At 47.5% G+C, this 18,127-nt stretch overlaps 3 protein-coding genes across 4 annotated transcripts in view; 1 reads left to right on the forward strand and 2 right to left on the reverse strand.

Moving 5' to 3' along the window:
• Window positions 1-1,072: 1,072 nt before the first annotated feature.
• LOC148673834 (uncharacterized) lies at window positions 1,073-10,915 on the reverse strand. 2 transcript variants are annotated; one of them, XM_088630720.1, is made up of 6 exons: window positions 10,643-10,903; window positions 7,627-7,710; window positions 7,110-7,184; window positions 3,633-3,683; window positions 3,130-3,291; window positions 1,073-2,236 (listed from the first exon to the last, which is right to left on the reverse strand). In XM_088630720.1, the coding sequence occupies exons 1-6, from the start codon at window positions 10,704-10,706 to the stop codon at window positions 2,121-2,123; spliced, it is 552 nt and encodes a 183-aa protein (XP_088486846.1). In that variant the 5' UTR covers window positions 10,707-10,903; the 3' UTR covers window positions 1,073-2,120. The 2 variants fall into 2 exon arrangements, with proteins under 2 accessions (XP_088486846.1, XP_088486847.1); XM_088630721.1 differs by lacking the exon at window positions 3,633-3,683 and having other exon boundaries at window positions 10,643-10,915.
• A 2,539-nt stretch (window positions 10,916-13,454) lies between these two features.
• Window positions 13,455-15,870, reverse strand: LOC148673835 (putative G protein-coupled receptor 150). The gene is made up of 2 exons (XM_088630719.1): window positions 15,742-15,870; window positions 13,455-15,694 (listed from the first exon to the last, which is right to left on the reverse strand). Exon 2 carries the CDS (start codon window positions 14,961-14,963, stop codon window positions 13,746-13,748), a length of 1,218 nt encoding a protein of 405 aa, XP_088486845.1. The 5' UTR covers window positions 14,964-15,694; window positions 15,742-15,870; the 3' UTR covers window positions 13,455-13,745.
• Window positions 15,871-16,010: 140 nt separating this feature from the next.
• rhobtb3 (Rho related BTB domain containing 3) overlaps window positions 16,011-18,127 on the forward strand; it is a 38,231-nt gene continuing 36,114 nt past the window's right edge. Inside the window, exon 1 of the mRNA XM_088630723.1 lies at window positions 16,011-17,273. The gene's annotated coding sequence lies outside the window, so the exon portion shown is untranslated. The remainder of the gene's footprint in view (window positions 17,274-18,127) is intronic.

An 18,127-nucleotide genomic window follows, 5' to 3' on the forward strand; every position in this document is an offset into this window, starting at 1 on the left:
GCTGGATGTGGGGTGGACCTGCAGGATCAGCGCCAGTGACTTTCTTACTCCTCGGATTCTCATTCCCAAACCAGCAGATCAGGGCAAAAGATAAAGCACATTCAATACAAGATTGATAAAACCCGTTCAGCAACCAATTATCAAATGTTCCATCTTCCTTACGAAAAATAGCCGCTATTTTTCTGAACATAAAGTCTTGTGAAACTTGTGAACACTGGAATGAGTGAGCCTCTACGGCTAATTACGCCATTAATTAAATCGTAAATGAAATGATTTAATTCTCAGCTCTTAATTATCGTACAATGCTGTTGGAATATTGTGCGATTGTTTTTAACACCTTCAACTGTACAAAACAGCGAAGAAGTATGAATAAATATTTACCCATGTTTATAGCCAACAGAACTAAGCTTTTCTGCGGGAGCCCTTTTTACAGTTTAACAGCATTCAACCGGCGGCTTGTCTTAAATGTCTGCCGTCCTTGTCTGCCGTCCTTCGGATGAGACGTAAAACCGAGGTCCTGACTCTCTGTGGTCATTAAAAATCCCAGGCTGTTTCTCGAAAAGAGTAGGGGTGTAACCCCGGCGTCCTGGCCAAATTTCCCATTGGCCTTACCAATCATGGCCTCCTAATAATCCCCCTCTATGAATTGGCTACATTACTCTGCTCTCCTCCCCACTGAGAGCTGGTGTGTGGGGAGCGTTCTGGCGCACTATGGCTGCCGTCGCATCATCCAGGTGGGGCTGCACATTGGTGGTGGTGGAGGGGATCCCCATTACCTGTAAAGCGCTTTGAGTGGAGTGTTCAGAAAAGCGCTATATAAGTGTAAGCAATTATTATTATTAAATCACCGTAAGAACATTTCACAGGATACAGCAATTATTGCCGTAACGCAGCTCTCATATCAGGAATATTCAGTTTACATATGATGCCCATTATATGACACAACTGCAGTCAGAGCAGCGTTCAAGCAATGGTGTACACTAATGTTATCGTGAGCGAAATTGAATTTGTGGTGGCACTAATGGGGACGTAATCCCGATACATATATTAAATTACGAAATAAATGCAACAATTGTATTAGAAGAAAACCACGTTTTATTCCTTTTTTTTCCTCAAGTGAACGTTTCAATAACTTAATCAAAATCCAAGGAGACTAAAATGCTGTTCTTAATCGCTAATTTAGTTTTTCTTTCATTGCTGTTGGTCGGAGACGGTTTTTCAGAAGTGCCATGAAAGGGAGAGAGCGCTCCTCCAGATCAGCTACAGCTTTGGTGAACAAAGGCGTCTCCGCGTTTCGAGAATAATGAAGTGTTATTATTTTAATTGAGCTGCAGCTACAAGAAACTCGTGAATATCTTCTACCCCAGCGATTAAAAAAACCCCACAAAACCTTACACTTATTTGCACTTATCAAAATAAAATCAATCGCTTCACAAAGCCACATAAATTGATTGTGACTATGCTAGTTTAGGTCATCATAAAATGACCGCAGAAGCATTTCATTTTTGAGGTTGCCCGCACCGACTGGTTTAACTCGTACTGTATATCTGAGCCTCTCTGGGCATCGGGTTTTGACATGTTCCCTAAACCTTTAGGTTTGGGGAAATACTAAAGGTTATACTAAAGGTATTAGTTGGAAAGAATCAAGACTGTTGATCAAAGCTCTTGCAATTAAATGAGATTTAGTAATCCTTGGTGATAATTTTTGATCCCACCGAGTCAGTTTCAGGAAACAACTACCGCCCAGTGCACCACACCACTCAGGCCCCAGAGAGTTTCTGCAAAAAAATTTTGCAAAGGTAGGACTACAAAACCACCCGTCCTAAACCTGACTTGGGCCCCCAAAATCCAGCGCTGAGCTTAAAGATTGTCTAAGTAGTGTGTGAATGCGAACCCTAACCCTCTCTGGGGTGTCCACTGAGCGTTTCCGCGATCTAAGTTGAATGAGACTGTAAGCTGTGGAAATGGGAATGAGTCGCTCCAGGTCGACTGTGTGTGTGGGAGACAGTCGCTTCTTCTTTCCTCTTCTTCCATCCATTCAAGCTCCGGTGACCGTTTCCTTATTCACTTCAGGACAGTGTTGCTCTAGATGGATGCAGTTGCTGATGGAGCCCAGCTGCTTACAGTGCATCAGCCTGGGGGCAGCAGTCACCCATGAAGATGCTGGTAACCCAGTATGACACACTGGCTCCTGCAGACCCCACTGCTGCTACTGCCCCTGCCCCCAGCCCAGTGCCTTGAGGAGAAGAGGGAGCAACAGGTCAGGGCACAGACATACAAACTGTACCTGAGCTAAACAAGATTTAAGTGTTTACACTGGCTTTTCATTTTTAGCTTCTAGACACTGTTGGGATGTTCCTCCAGCCTGTCAGTGGGGGACACTCCCCTCAGACTAAAGAGACCCAGTTCCTTCAGCCTGTCAGTGTGGGACACTCCCCTCAGACTAAAGAGACCCAGTTCCTTCAGCCTGTCAGTGTGGGACACTCCCTTCAGACTAAAGAGACTCAGTTCCTTCAGCCTGTCAGTGGGACACTCCCTTTGGACTAAAGAGACTCAGTTCCTCCAACCTGTCAGTGTGGGACACTCCCTTCAGACTAAAGAGACTCAGTTCCTTCAGCCTGATACTTCACACTGTGTGAAACACAGGGTTTTTGTATATGTGAAATACAGTATGTGTGCCTAGCAACTGCAGTTTGTTTGAGTCATATTTCATGAAGATAATGTAAGCTGTTCTGAACGCTTTTCGAACACTACTGTGGTGTCCTTGTAAGCCCCAGCTTGTGTCTGAAAGGTGGTTTGAGATACCCTGTCCTTCAGAAAAATGAAATGTTGTACTTTATTCAGTTACTTCAGCTTTACAAAGCATGCTTCTAAAGAATCCTTTCATCATGATTTCTTAACTTCTCTTTGGTCCATTCCTTTTTGTCTGTGGAGTCTCTCTGAAGCAATCACAGTCACCGTAGCATGAAGTTTTAGTATTTGTTTTTCTGCTGAAGCTGTTTCACATTTCGACTGTGGAAGGTCTTACATTCTTTAGAAAGGGTGACAGTTCATAAAAAAGCTAATGAAAATCTGGCACAGTTGTCTAATTCGAGACCACAGTGCACACAGTGCCAGTCAGCTGCTTACCAAGAGACTGCAGGAACGCAACCAAGCTTCCAGCTGCTACTCCTCCGCCATTGGCTAAAGCTGCCAATGACATCATCTTGGCTGCCAGGGATCCTGCCACGATGCCTGAAGAGGTGAATCCGATTGCTGCTAAAACCGCTGGAGTAAGCACCACTGCTGTAGCTGAGATGAAAGTGAACATAAAGCACTGTTAGTCAAATAATGGCGACTGCAACCCACCTTTGACATATTCATTCATCTCCTTTGCTTCCACTTCTTTAAAAGGTCCTTACAGCATCAGGATGGGACAAACGTGTGACACCGTGGAAAACCAGGGGCTGCGGCAGGCACCTGCTCTTTATTGTGCAGGACTCGTAACTGAACCAGAATGGCAAAACCCCGCCAAGGCACCCCAGTGCCGTACAGCGGTAACCCCCAAAACCCAAAGTGCAACAGCATCGTAAACCCCAAATGGACGCTGTGTGCCTCATAACAGAGCCGCAGAGCGGTTCACTCACACTCACCTCCACCTGCAACTGCGATCCCCAGCCTCGACCAGAAACAGGAGCAGTCTTCTGCAGGAGAACCCACACGAGAACACAGTGCTGAAGAGCAGCGTATTTATACCCTCACGCTCATTTGAAGGGTACGCCAACATTTAGCAACAAAAAGGTGGATTTCACTACATATATAATTATAAGAATGGGAAAAAAATCAACATTGTATTGATCACACTACATCTGTCCCAATCAATAAAATTAATCACCAAAGAGATGAAGTTTGAATTAACTCATGCACTGAAATATATCAAACTCAATTCTGGAAATGTAGTCATGTAAAACAGTTTAGGTAATCTGAGGGTTTCAGAATTTCTGGTCAAATTTATTTTACAGTCAAAAGCATTCTTTGCTTTGATCTTTGCAGTTTCATTCAACACAGTGTCTAATAACGATGTAATAACAATGTTATCAGCTCCATGGATAGCTACTCATATTAGTGAATAACCCTGTTTGAGGAAAAGGATGCCCATATTTTTCTCTGCGATTATATACAGTATAAGAAACCTCATATCTTTCTTGTTCATTTTTAACACTGCCAATAGTGTGAGACATATTTCTTCTCATTCTTTTAGTAATGTGATTATGAAATACTCATTCACAAGCCAAACTGCTATCAAGCAGAAATAATTGTAAATATTTGTCCAGGCGCAAGAGGTGCTTTATGCTCTTGCTGCTCTTCTATAGGTTCTGCAGAGCCAGAGCTATGATTTGTCAGCTGGACTAGAGGAAAGTGTTGTCTGCACTGGGGTCAGGCAGCAACAACACCTGAAACACCCTTTACCTGGAGGTAAATGGATTGCGTTTATCTTGAAACCATCCACTGATTTTCAATAACCACTTAGTCCAATACACTGGTTTACACCCAGGGCTGAATACTAGCGTACTGTAGGGCAAAGACTCACAGAAGACAATTCAGAGCTGCCAATTAATTTATAACTGGGATACAGAGAGTAAATGCTAGAACCCATCAGGCCACAGGGAGAACATGCAAACTCCAGATAGAAGGCTCCACACTCCAGAAACCCTAGACCAGTGGTTCTCAAACTTTTGTGACCAAGTACCACCCCTAATCCAACCAAATCATCCAAGTACCATCTACAAGTCATCATCTCATAGGAACCCCAGAAATTCTCAATGACCAACATGAGCGCGCGTGCACACACACACATGCATATAATAAATATTATAATAATAAACTTTATTTGATATAGCGCCTTTAAAGGTGGCTTCTCAAAGTGTTTTACAGAAAAAAACAGTAACAACAACTAATAAAAAAGCACCATTTCAGTGAGAGGGGTGAGCCTGTTTAGTCGAGCAAAGCAGATGTGAATAAATTTTTCGAGCCTTGATACAATTCACATCAGAGTCTTAACAGATTTTAAATCGTCAGGCATTTTCTTGACGGCAAAGGTCTCGCGGTGGATGTTGCAATGCGTCCATTCATTTCTGCAGCAACCTCTCTAATTCGTGCAACTACACCGCTGTGTCGGCTTGTCATCGCTCTAGCACCGTCTGTACAAACTCCGACGCATTTTATCCACTCGAGGCCATTCTCTTCGATAAATTCATTCAGAAGCTGAAATATGTGCTCTCCTGTAGTCCTGTAGTTCCTGTTGGTAGCGGTTTACAGAACAGAAAGTCCTCATTGGACGTACCCTCAAACTCGTATCTAACGTAAACGTAAACGAGCAAATTGGCCAAATCGACTACAGACTCATCTAATTGCAGTGAAAAGCATCTGTTCATCTTACTATGTTCTACCAGCGTACTTTTGATATTATCCGCTATTTCAATAATTCTATGAGTGACCGTGTCTTTCGGAGGGGGCAGGAGGTCGAGCTGTTCAGCAGCTTTTTCTCCACACATAATACGTGTCAGCTCTTTTGCCAACGGTAAATAAGGTTCTTCAAAAATAGTGTGGGGATTACCTGCTTTAGCAATACGCAAGCTTGCATTTTTCCGCGTTTCCGTTTTTATTTCCGTATTTATTTAAAGTTTTTTTTTTAAACTAAACCTTCTTCTTCAGAAAAGCCTTTACTTAACTGGTTCCATTCTTCACCCCTCTGCTCTTCTTAATACCATCTTCCACGGTCTCCTCTATTGTTATTGTTGTAACCTGGCTGCACTCCACTTACCACTGCCGGTACGCGTACCACAGTTTGAGAACCACTGCCCTAGACCCATAGAATTATGAAGCAGAGGCACTATCCTGTACTCCACTGTTTTTCAAAATTTAAAAGCAGAACATGCTGGGCACACAGTCACTAAAACAGCCAACAAGTGCAGAGCTGTAATTTTACTGGGGTATTTGTACTGCCTTACTTATTCCTCAAGCCATTGGCTATAACTGTGTGGGATGCAAACATGGTGATATGTAGAAATAGGTACCTAAGAAACTAAAACGAGTACACTTAATATACAGGCAAGTCAGCATTGAGGCCAGTCTCATTTGGATGATTCTGTGCTGTCGTGTGTATGCCTTAGTTTGCTGAGAGTCTGTTTGAATGTCTTTGTAAGGAGATGGTGGTAACATGTTGCGAATGAGACTAAACAATTTTAGTCAAGAAATAGGGCAATGCATAGCAAATCTAATTTGATAGAAATTAATGTGAAATTTCAGAGATAAGAAATGAAAGGCACGTATATACCATGGGAAGAAGACTCAGGGGTTGCAGCACATTCAACACAGCCAGGACTGAGGCAGCAACAACAATGACATGAATACCGTGAACCCAGTGAGCAGCGTAGCTGTGGTTGAGAGATGCGGCTGAAATTGTGCCACAGACAGGAATTCAGCATGCAGCTGTGACTCTCACACCCTCAGATGGCTACTGGAGCCTCAGAGAAAGTCCACAGCAGAGGACCAAATTCTTGCCATCTTGGTCAATGACAGAAAGAGCTTAATATTTTGAGTGAGTAAAACAAGAGAATACAAAATAAAAGTAGCGTCATACTACTGGCAGTCTTCTGACAAAGAGGAATGTCTGATTTCAGACATTTCCTTTGGTTCATTGCCATTGTGTCTAGAATCACTCAATGTCTGATTTAATCCTCAACTGAGTTTTTTATATACTTGTTAAAAGTACAGATTGATAAAGGTGCCAGAGTTTTGGTTATTGGCTGTGGTAAGTCTTACGTCTGATAGGACAGAGTGAAGAGTCTGAGTTACTCACCGTTCACACATGCATAACCCTGTCTACCTGCCTGTCTGCCTGTCTACTTGTCTGTCTCTCTGTCTACCTGTCTGTCTGTCTGCCTGTCAGCCTGTCTACCTGTCTACCTGTCTGTCTCTCTGTCTGCCTGTCTGCCTGTTTGCCTGTCTGTCTCTCTGTCTACCTGTCTACCTGTCTGTCTGCCCGTCTGCCCGTCTGCCTGTCTGTCTCTCTGTCTGTCTACCTGTCTGCCTGCCTGTCAACCAACACCTCTCTACATCCTGCTTACTGTATGACAGCAGAGCACGGACGATGGCTTCAACTCTTTCTCTGTAGGCTTCAGCTGTTTTGGAATCCGTGGCACCTGAAAGGGAAATACAACCAGTCAGTCCTGACAGTGGAGATGTCCCCTTCTCTGCAAAACTGCAGCAAAAGTCTATTTCTAATTTTAAAAAAATATAAGAGAGCACAAGAAAAGCACAAACGAGAAGAGGGAATTCTGCTCATTTAGCCTGTTCAGAGTTTAGTAACTGCATGATCCCAGAATCGTGTCCGATCATCACTTGCAAGAAGCCAGGGAATCGCTCTGACAAGCGTCTGTCCCATATTCCACAGCCCTTTGTGTAAGAAGTGTCTCTGTTCTTTGGTTTCAAAGCACTTCCACACAGCTTGCTTACAGGACTGTGAAAACACACAGCTGTGGGAATCCTCTGTTCTTTAGATGAGGCAGATTAAATATTCTGATAGACCACCCCTCTGGTCTTAACGAATACTACTGCTTGCATTTCAGCCAACAGCATGCCTACCCAGAGACCGCAGAATGTAGGCGATGGCTTCATCCACTTCTCTGTCTCTCCCGGCTGGAGCGGCTGCAGTTCTGCCTCCTCCACCTGCCATCGGGATACAACCAACAGGCCCATCGTCACTGACGCCTGCCCCCCCCTCACAATGACCCGCCCAGGACCCCAGCTCCTCCCTGCTCCTCCGCCGCAGTCCTCCTGAGCGGATCAGCCAGTTACCCGCCAACGTCTCCTCTGAATCCGCCGTGCAAAGGAAAGGGCAAGAAGACATGCCTGACAGACCAGCGTGTGCAGGAAGCCATGGAGATTGTTCAGGAGGGCGAGAGAGAGCAAGATGGAAGTGTGGTTTGGGACACATCTCATTCCTGTGTTCATAAAGCGACAGGAAAGCCTTGATACTTCTGCTACACAACAAAATACAATATCTCCTTTATGTGACATATAACATCTCTGTGTAACATTCCAAAGATCAACATGAGCAAGACTATGCCTGAACAAGCGCTATAAAAGTAAGCATGAGGCTCTTTTGAAGAGGTCTCCTTCTAGTTTGCACTAGACGCCTGTCCACAGTTTTTGTTCTAGTAAATATTTTAAACCAGTGAAAGCCGAATAGAATTAAAATGGTAAAGATGTCTGAATACAGGACTAACAGCTATAGCACAATATAGTCCCACCATTAAAAAGATTTAATAGCTCAAACGATTTTTTCAAATACCATTTTATTATATGGTAATTGTCTAATTAAACTAAATTACTAAATTAATTTAGGCCATTCAACAAATACTGTAAAAACAGAACCAAAAATAGTGACAAGACTTTCACTATCCTCACAAAATTTGTACAGGTGATGGAAACCAACATGACATAAATAAAGCAACAGACAGAGGTTATAGAGGGTTGTTCCCATAAAATGCAAAAAGTACAACAATACTTGATACTGAAATGCTGTCTATTCTTTCGACTTCTTAATGTAAAATCAAACAGTCCAAACGCTGACAAACTCCCACTGCTCCCTACTGCTCATTATCTATATGAGTTAGTAAACAGAGGTGTCGGAACAGTCGGAACAGTCTGTAGTTCCTGGTTTCACAGCTCCACAAGCTTCAGCAGAGCCTGGCACTGCTGGAGCAGTACTGTCAGACCTGGGCACTGCCAGCCCATCTGGACCCAGAACAGGGTCAGCAACAGAGCCTGGCACTGCTGGAGCAGTGCTGTCAGACCTGGGCACTGACAGCCCATCTGGACCCAGAACAGGGTCAGCAACAGAGCCTGGCACTGCTGGAGCAGTGCTGTCAGACCTGGGCACTGACAGCCCATCTGGACCCAGAACAGGGTCAGCAACAGAGCCTGGCACTGCTGGAGCAGTGCTGTCAGACCTGGGCACTGCCAGCCCATCTGGACCCAGAACAGGGTCAGCAACAGAGCCTGGCACTGCTGGAGCAGTACTGTCAGACCTGGGCGCTGACAGCCCATCTGGACAAGACCAGTTTTTCCTTTTTTTTCCGCAACAAAGGCAGATCTCAAAGAAACTGGTATCACTTCACACTGAACGACGCCACATTGCAACCCTAGCAGCACTGGCAAAGACGCAAATCTGACAAAACGAAAGTGATTTTAATAATAATAATAATTTCTTACACTTAGCGCTTTTCTGGACACTCCACTCAAAGCGCTTTACAGGTCATGGGGATCCCCTTCACCCCCACCAATGTTTCTGTTACCTATCGGTTTCAACTTTACATTTCACACATTTTGGATATGCACAATTTCGGGTGGGGGGTTCTGAACATTGTGCCGATTTGACAAGAGGAAGTGATATAAAAACACCAAAATCTTTAGCAAGGACGCAAAAGCAAATGAAGATCGGTAATCTTTTATTAGCTGTGAGCCTCGATATCACAGTTTTGGGGTGCACACATTTTTGTTTTGTCAGAAATGTAACTTTAACCTGTACAGTAATTTGTTCCTGAGGAATATTTTAGGATATTTTTTTTTCAAAGGGAAACGCGAATATGAAGCCAGTTTCCTTTGCTTAATGTTTCCAGTTTCACGCTGCTCGCTTGTTAATTCTGTCCTGACCTCTCTCCTGTCTTTTAACGCCGTCTGTCTCTCTAAATCTTTATTTTGTTACGTTTTACCTTTTTGATCCTCTGTCCCTAACAACACAATACAGCTGCGTTAACAGCTACCATTGTTTTGTTTTGTGTGTGCGTGTTCAATCGTAACAATATTATCAAATGTATCTTGATAAATAAATGACAAATGCATGGTCTTTTATGGACCTTATTCCTTATATGTAAACCAGTTATAAGAAAGAAATGTTTATAATTATACCGCCAGACATAGCCGAGGTGAGACATATTTAATTTAACACAGTATGTTGTTGTGCAGTATTATGTATTCCATGTTATCAAGCAGGTTTGTTTTAACTGTGGTATTTTCTTTAGTATGAGAACATTTTTTGCTGACTTCTAACCTAAGTGGAAGAGCTGTGGTGTTGTTTTCTTTATTTGACTGACCCGACAGAGCTTGACCGGCCAGTGAAAGCCCGGTGTTCCTTGACAGCACTGCCGGCAGCCTGAAACCGCACCGGGGATCCTACACTAAGGCCTAATCAAGCTTGAAGACACTGATATTCTGGATGTGCACTGTAATCTGTAAATCTGCGGACGTGTTAACTCAACACCGCGGTGTGCTGTCTGCAGCGGAGTGACAGAAATCGCTTCTCACAGCCCAGTGAGCGTGTTTGCCGTTTTAGCGAATTGTAATGCAAATACCATTATAAAATGCATAGAAATAAATTAGCGTTCTTGGGCGCTGTTGCTCCTAGTAAAGTCAGTCAGTCACCCTTCCCGGACCTTTAACAGGGAGCATCCAGGCCCTGATGCTAGTGTTAGTGCTCTTATATTCAGATTCTTTCAAGAGCCGCTATTTCTGCATGGATCCTTGTACCGAGTATTTAAAATACTGTTCAATCACTCGTCAACAGCGGTCCCATATCCTGAAAGAAACACACTTTTACCTGCGGTGAAGGCGCCCGTGCACACCAAGGCAACGAGAAAGTGCGCGAGAGTTCTCTTCAACATGGCGAGTCGGGTCTTCAGCTTCGGGACTTGGAGCCGGAGACCGAATCCGGGTTTTTTACAGCTACAGGGCGTGTTTACTGATGCTGTTTCGCAGAATCGAAACTCCACTGAGGGATGGGAAAGCCTCAGAGGATAGATACCGTGTTTACATTAATGTCTAATTTCAGGGAAGAGTACCGTCTCAGCGCTGCGGATGTGTTTAACGCTGACGCGAGGAGGGGTGAATGATGTGTATTTTATATAGATCATTTACTGCTTTTTACTAAAACAAAAACGATTTAGAAGTGTTAGATGTCATTCTATAGAAGGAAATAAAACCAGGTGAAGTTCAACATTTTTATCATTGTCAAAAACAAAATAATTTTGTTTAATGTGTGCGCACGTAACTACTCTGTTTTACAGCAATTCTAAGAAAATACCTAACCCCCAGCACCTCTGTCATTTGGATCAGACTTCATGCTGTCAAGTGTGTCAATCTTTCAGTAGGACGTCTTAAGTGCAAAGCCTCCGTGGGCAGTTCAGTACAATTAAATATGATTTTCACAAACTAAGCGCTCTCCCTATGGAAGCCCGTTTCCGCCAGGAAGGAAAAAAAAACGCGCTATGGCATCTCAGAATTCCGACTTAGTATCTCAGAATTGCGACTTAGCAACTCAGAATTCCGACTTAGTAACTCAGAATTCCGACTTTATATCTCACATTTGTGACTTCGAAATAGCCATATTTCATTGTCTGTCCTTTTGTTATTGTAACGGATTCGGGTTCTAGGACTTGTGCCCTCGCCGCTCCCACCCTTGTTCGTGCCTCGCTGCACTGGCTCACTTTCTTTAACCCCGGCGGCCAGCATCCCTGTTATGCGCAGGGGAGGGTTGTGTACTGCAACCAGATCGTACAACCTGTATGTCGGCTGTTCCGTTACACTATTTTCATGAATCGTACAGGATCATAGGATCTATAGGCCTGAAGACTTGTCCTGTACAGTGCCCTGATAAAAATCAAATTAATTACACTAATTTTTATAGAATCCCATTTCCGCCAGTGAGGCTTCCATAGTACCCGGATGAAATAGTGCACGGTGGGCTTTTTAAAATAGTTTTTATTTACGTAGACAGAATATGAAATACGATACAGAAATAGGCACTTCACATCCAGAAGAATTCACAATTATAAAAGCTGAAACATACTTTTTACGTATTTCCATTGTATGTCCTTTTTTACTTAAAAAAGAAGGTCTTCTTTAGCTCAGCTGGCAAGACTCAGGTTCGAGCCAGTGCAGCGAGGCACGAACTAGGGTGGGAGCGGCGAGAGCACAATCCCTAGAACCTGAATCCGTTACAATAACAAGAGGACAGACAATGGAATACGGCTATTTCGAAGTCACAAATGTGAGATATAAAGTCGGAATTCTGAGTTGCTAAGTCGCAATTCTGAGATACTAAGTCGGAATTCTGACTTACTAAGTCGCAATTCTGAGATACTAAGTCAGAATTCTGAGTTGCTAAGTCGCAATTCTGAGATACTAAGTCAGAATTCTGAGTTGCTAAGTCGCAATTCTGAGATACTAAGTCGCAATTCTGAGATACTAAGTCGGAATTCTGAGATACCATAGCGCGTTTTTTTTTTCCTCCCTGGCCGAAACGGGCTTCCATACTCTCCCTCCTATTCTGTTTGCTACAGGATCACGAACTTTCCGAGTCACTTCGGCAGTTATCGCCGATGTCACTAAACGAATGCGGTGCGCCAGTCTTGTACGGATTCTCCATTAGTCTCTGCACCTGCTGCACTTGCTGTAGGAAAAGCGCTCATCAGCTCTTCCGAAATGTTTTAAGTCTGTTAACTGCTGATCACCCTTAAGGTTCATCTGTCCCCTATAGGGTTAATGTCCTTAGAGTCCCTGATCTAATAAAGGGGTGCGTGTTTGTGTTTAGGGCCGTGAAGCGCCCGGCTCCTGGGCTCTGTGCGCAGAGGAGGTGCCCCCACTGAACTGGGGGTCAGGAGAGAAGGATTACCCCCCCTTGCGACCGCGCCTGTCACCCCGCGCTGGTGACGACAGCATGAAAAACATCGTTTCGTGCGTTTGACCTCTTCACCCTTAGGGAAGTATATTCAAACCACGCGCTATACATTTTGGATTAGCGAGACTCGTGAAAGGGCAGCAACATGGGGCAGTGGTCAGCATCGCCGGGACCCGGGGTGCTGTCTGCGTGGAGTCTGCATGTTTTCCCCGTGTTCGCGTGGGTTCCCTCCGTGTGCTCCGGTTTCCCCCCACAGTCCAAAGCCATGCTAGTAGGTGAACTGGCCCCGGGGAAAACTGACCCAGGCGTGAGCGAGTGCCCACCTGGCTGTCCGGGGCGTGCCCTACCTTGCGCCCGTTGCGACTCCCCTGCGACCCTGAGGCGGTATGAAAACGGAGGGATGAAACACTGTTAAAAGAGCCTGTCCGCGCCGTGAGACGTCTGGTTCTGTGTGTCGCTTCTGCTCGGGTTGCAGTGCCCAGCGGTCGTGCCGGACGCCGCTTCCTCCTCGGATTCCTGCGCACGGGAAACGCGCTCCCTGGCGCGCTCCTGTCCGCGCCACACAGGCGCGGGGGGACTCGGACATTTGGACGACTTATATCCATTTGAAAAGCGGACCTGTGTGGATTTGACACATCGCTCGTGTTGAGCTAGAGCCGTCTGATGCGAAATTGTCAAGCGCCCGCGTCCCTGTAAACGCTGTTCAATACAAATCACACACAAAGCCAGTCCCTCTTTTTACAACTCAACTCGCTTTTAATTAATTAAATTAAAACCGCGCGGTCTGGTTCATTTAGAAAAAGCGTCGACACGGCAAACACAAACCTTTCCCACACATTTCCGTCATTTATTTGATTCTGTTCGACAGGCCAGACGGTGAAACCCAGCCTCTCCTGTTACACACAGAGCAGCGGGGGGTTGGGGGTGAGAAGAGATGAGTCACATCAAAATGGGGGAGAACGCAGGAGCCCCATGGAGCCTGCCCTTGCTGGAAACGAGCCCTCAGCTGTACCGCGCTGAGGCCTCACAGGGCCGAGGTGATCTCGCCCAGGGAGGCGGCCGGCTTCAGCAGGCTGACTGACTGCGCCGCCGTGGGGTCCGTGTCCAAGCTGGTGTGGGTGGACGGCTCCGTCTTCCTGCCGTGGTACACCAGCAGCTCCCGGTGCAGGGTGCTCTCCTTGTAGTCCTGCAGGCAGGAGAAGCACATCTTCTTCTCCATCTTCCTCAGGTACACGTTGTTGGTCTTGAAGAAGAGGTAGACGTAGGGGTTCACCGCGCTGTTGGTCACCACGAAGATGCCCAAGACGGCGATGACTTCCTCATCCAGGTCCGTGGTGGCGCCGAAGGCGCTTTTCATCTCCACGACGAAATAGGGCAGCCCGCAGACGATGAAGAGGATGATGATCACCAGCGTCATCTTGAGGGTCTTGATCTTGGCGCGGGGGATCGCGCTGTTGGCGGCCGTCACGCGCAGCGGTCGTTTCCGGTGCCGGGGCTTGCGGCTCAGGAGCCCGTGGGCCGTGCCGCTGGCCCGCGTGTCCCTGCTCCACACAGTCCACAGGATGCGAGCGTACGCCACACACAGGACGCAGAACGGGGCGAAGAACACGGTGACCGAGCCGTACACGATGTAGGCCTGGAAGTGCCAGCGGGGCAGGTCGGAGAAGGTGTTGAGGCACTTGCTGTGGGGGCTTCTGTCCGGCTGCACCTTGAAGACGAAAGCCTGGGGCAGCGCCAGGACCAGCGCCGCCAGCCAGCCCACGGTCGCCAGGAGCTTGGTCGGCAGGGGCGACGCCAGGGGGCGCACTATGACGTGGTGCCGCTCCAGCGCGATGATGGCGATGATGTTGGACGAGGCGATCAGCCCGAACACCTGCAGCACCTTAAACAGCCGGCAGGCCAGGTCCCCGGCCACCCACCTGTCCTCCAGCACCTCCCAGACGATCTGGGACAGCAGGGTGAGCACGGAGACGCAGAGGTCGGCCACGGCCAGGTTGGTGATGAGGGCGTCTATTTTCCGCCGCTTGCTCCGGCCGCAGCAGATCTTGTGGAGCACGATGGAGTTGCCCAGGAACGCCACGGCGAAAATGACGGACATCGATATGATTCGGACCTGCCGGTTGTAGAAGGGGCCCCGGGTGGAGGAGGAGTTGCCCCCGCGGTCGGCCAGAGGGAGACTCCAGCGGTCCAGCTCGGACGAATTCGTGCGCGGGTCGCCAGCGAAGCCGGGCGCGCCGTCCATCTCTGCGCGCCACAGCCCTGAGCGATCCTGTCAACTTCTCAAGCTGAAGACGAAGTGCGGGCGCAGGGACCGGCTGCATGCAACGGCAGGACTAACGAACCGTCAAGCACCAAGCCCCGGTCGCCAGCCCAGCGCCCGCGAGTGCCTCCATAGCTCAGAGAGCAGGACCGGCGAGCGCTTGCCAGACAAGGCGTTATAGACCACAGAGCGGCAGCCGCAGCTTATATAGACCAGCCCGCGTCATCTGACGATATACTCGCGGGCAGGGGCGAGTGGGCTCGGCAGCAAGGCGGGGGTCTCGGTGACGCCGAGTTTGCGATCGAACCGAGGCCGGAGCCCTCCTGGAGCAGAGCGGGCACGAACACACGGCAGCGCGAGTGAGAGCGCTTCACGGTGCCGGGCTCGGGAGAGCACGCAGAACCGCAGTGCCCCTTACACAGAGCAGTTCTGTGCGTCATTCTTACACCCCGAAGTATTAAAATCAGTGCCCAGAACAATCACCATCTGTGAATGCACCAGAAAATGAGCGAGCGCGTCTTCGGAGTGACAGACGGCAGGAATCCACAGCGGGATCACACGGGAAGGGGACGGGAAGACCGGGAGGTCCACACCTGGCCCGCGGGTACAGGGATCATATGATCGCGATCTGATTGTAAATACCGCTACTGCTACCGCTACTGCTGGTACAGCTATTACTAGTGCTGCTACTGCTGGTACTATTGTACTACTACCTCTCAACTACTACAGTCGCTACTAGTGCTCCTTCTCCTGCTATTACCTCTTAACCACTACAGCAGCTACTACTAGTGCTGCTGCTGCTACGTTTCTGCCTCTTCTGCCACTGCTCCAGTCAGCACCATTGCGATCCCCGTGTTCGTGTGGGGTGTCAGTGCCCCACTGCAGACACGCTGGCAGGTTAATACGCTCCTGGGAAACTCCTGGTGTGTGTGAGAGTGTGTGAGTGTGTGTGTGCGCGTGTGTGTGTGTGATTGTGCGTGTGTGTGAGTCTGAGTGTGCGAGTGTGTGCAAGTGAGTGTGTGTGTGAGTGTGCGTGTGATTGTGCGTGTGAGTGTGTGTGCGAGCGAGTGTGTGTGTGAGTGTGATTGTGTGCGTGTGTGAGTGTGAGAGTGTGTGTGTGATTGTGTGCGTGTGTGAGTGTGAGAGTGTGAGTGTGATTGTGTGCGTGTGTGAGTGTGAGAGTGTGTGTGTGAGTGTGAGTGTGATTGTGTGCGTGTGTGAGTGTGAGAGTGTGAGTCTGATTGTGTGCGTGTGTGAGTGTGAGAGTGTGAGTGTGTGTGAGTGTGCGTGTGCGTGTGATTGTGCGTGTGTGATTGTGTGTGTGCGTGTGTGTGAGTGTGTGTGTGAGTGTGCAGGGGTCTGGTGGGCCCTGCCTGGCGCTCATCTCTCCGCCGCCACCCTGAATCGGATGCATCCGTTAGAAACGGGAGGAATGGACGAACTTTTAGCCACGTTTCGACACCTCGGCGCCGTTTCGGAACAGCAGTACAGCAGCTCGAGAGTTAGGAGTTCACGCTTTTCCTTTCAGCGTGGAATCGGCCTTCACCTGTTGCCTGGAGAGGCCGCGCACGCCATCTAGCGGTGTAACACACACCTTACAGAACACGCACTTCTCCCCGGCTCTGCAGCAGCCGCGGGGAGCACCGTTTAACCGACGCGCTTCACGAGCTGTGAATTAAAATGATATAAACATATAAGGGAGAGTTTAATTCTTGTTTCAGTGAAATATGTCATACCCATTTCTATATACACTACAAGCGCGCCATGATAACAGCTTAATACGTGTTCGTGTATTTAGGTGAAACATAAATATTTTTTTTGTTGCTCTAAGTCATCTAATTTATCTTAGATCTTGGACAGTTGTTTTCGAGTTCGACTTTAGCCAACAATATTAAAACGGGTATTTTGGTGATGCTGCCTGAATTTATCCGCGCTGAACAAACGGATCCCGCTGTTTCATTTGATGTGCAACTCCAAATAAGTGCAATTCAGAAAGTACAATTCACAGGGGAAAAAAAAAGTATCTGTTTCGCTACAACAGCTGCAAGAAATAAGAGTTTTTGTTTGTTCATTGTGAAAATCTGCTCTCCTGCTTCAGCACCACGTGGGGTGTCACGTGTCCAGGTCGTGGCGTCTCGCGGACTGCGGTGCTCCCGTGATTTCAGTCCGGCCAGGAAAACGCAGAAAATTGTTTCAGGGGACTAGATCTATATTATATTTCTGTTTCTGACCTGTGCTGCTTGGGTCTGCGGTGTCACCAGGATGAGAAACGTCTGAAAGGACGGCAGACCGGTGAGTGCGGCGACGTCTGGGTATTTCTCTGACCCGCCGGCTTTTATTTTAATGTCTGGTTTGTGTCGGACATCAAAATAAAGGTGGACGTACACACAGCTGGTGTCGGGTCCAGTTCGGTCCCCCTGTACCCCTGTACTCAATCTGTACCCCTCCAGTACAGTCTCTCCTGGAATCTGTACCCCTCCAGTACAGTCTCTCTGGGAATCTGTACCCCTCCAGTACAGTCTCTCCGGGAATCTGTACCCCTCCAGTACAGTCTCTCTGGGAATCTGTACCCCTCTAATACAGTCTCTCTGGGAATCTGTACCCCTCTAATACAGTCTCTCTGGGAATCTGTACCCCTCCAGTACAGTCTCTCTGGGAATCTGTACCCCTCTAATACAGTCTCTCTGGGAATCTGTACCCCTCTAATACAGTCTCTCCTGGAATCTGTACCCCTCCAGTACAGTCTCTCTGGGAATCTGTACCCCTCCAGTACAGTCTCTCTGGGAATCTGTACCCCTCCAGTACAGTCTCTCCTGGAATCTGTACCCCTCTAATACAGTCTCTCTGGGAATCTGTACCCCTCCAGTACAGTCTCTCCTGGAATCTGTACCCCTCCAGTACAGTCTCTCCTGGAACCTGTACCCCTCCAGTACAGTCTCTCTGGGAACCTGTACCCCTCCAGTACAGTCTCTCTGGGAATCTGTACCCCTCCAGTACAGTCTCTCTGGGAATCTGTACCCCTCTAATACAGTCTCTCCTGGAATCTGTACCCCTCTAATACAGTCTCTCTGGGAATCTGTACCCCTCCATTACAGTCACTCTGGGAATCTGTACCCCTCTAATACAGTCTCTCCTGGAATCTGTAC

Source organism: Lepisosteus platostomus, chromosome 4, assembly GCF_059453375.1.
Source record: "Lepisosteus platostomus isolate fLepPlt1 chromosome 4, fLepPlt1.hap1, whole genome shotgun sequence".
In the NCBI taxonomy this organism is placed as follows: domain Eukaryota; kingdom Metazoa; phylum Chordata; class Actinopteri; order Semionotiformes; family Lepisosteidae; genus Lepisosteus; species Lepisosteus platostomus.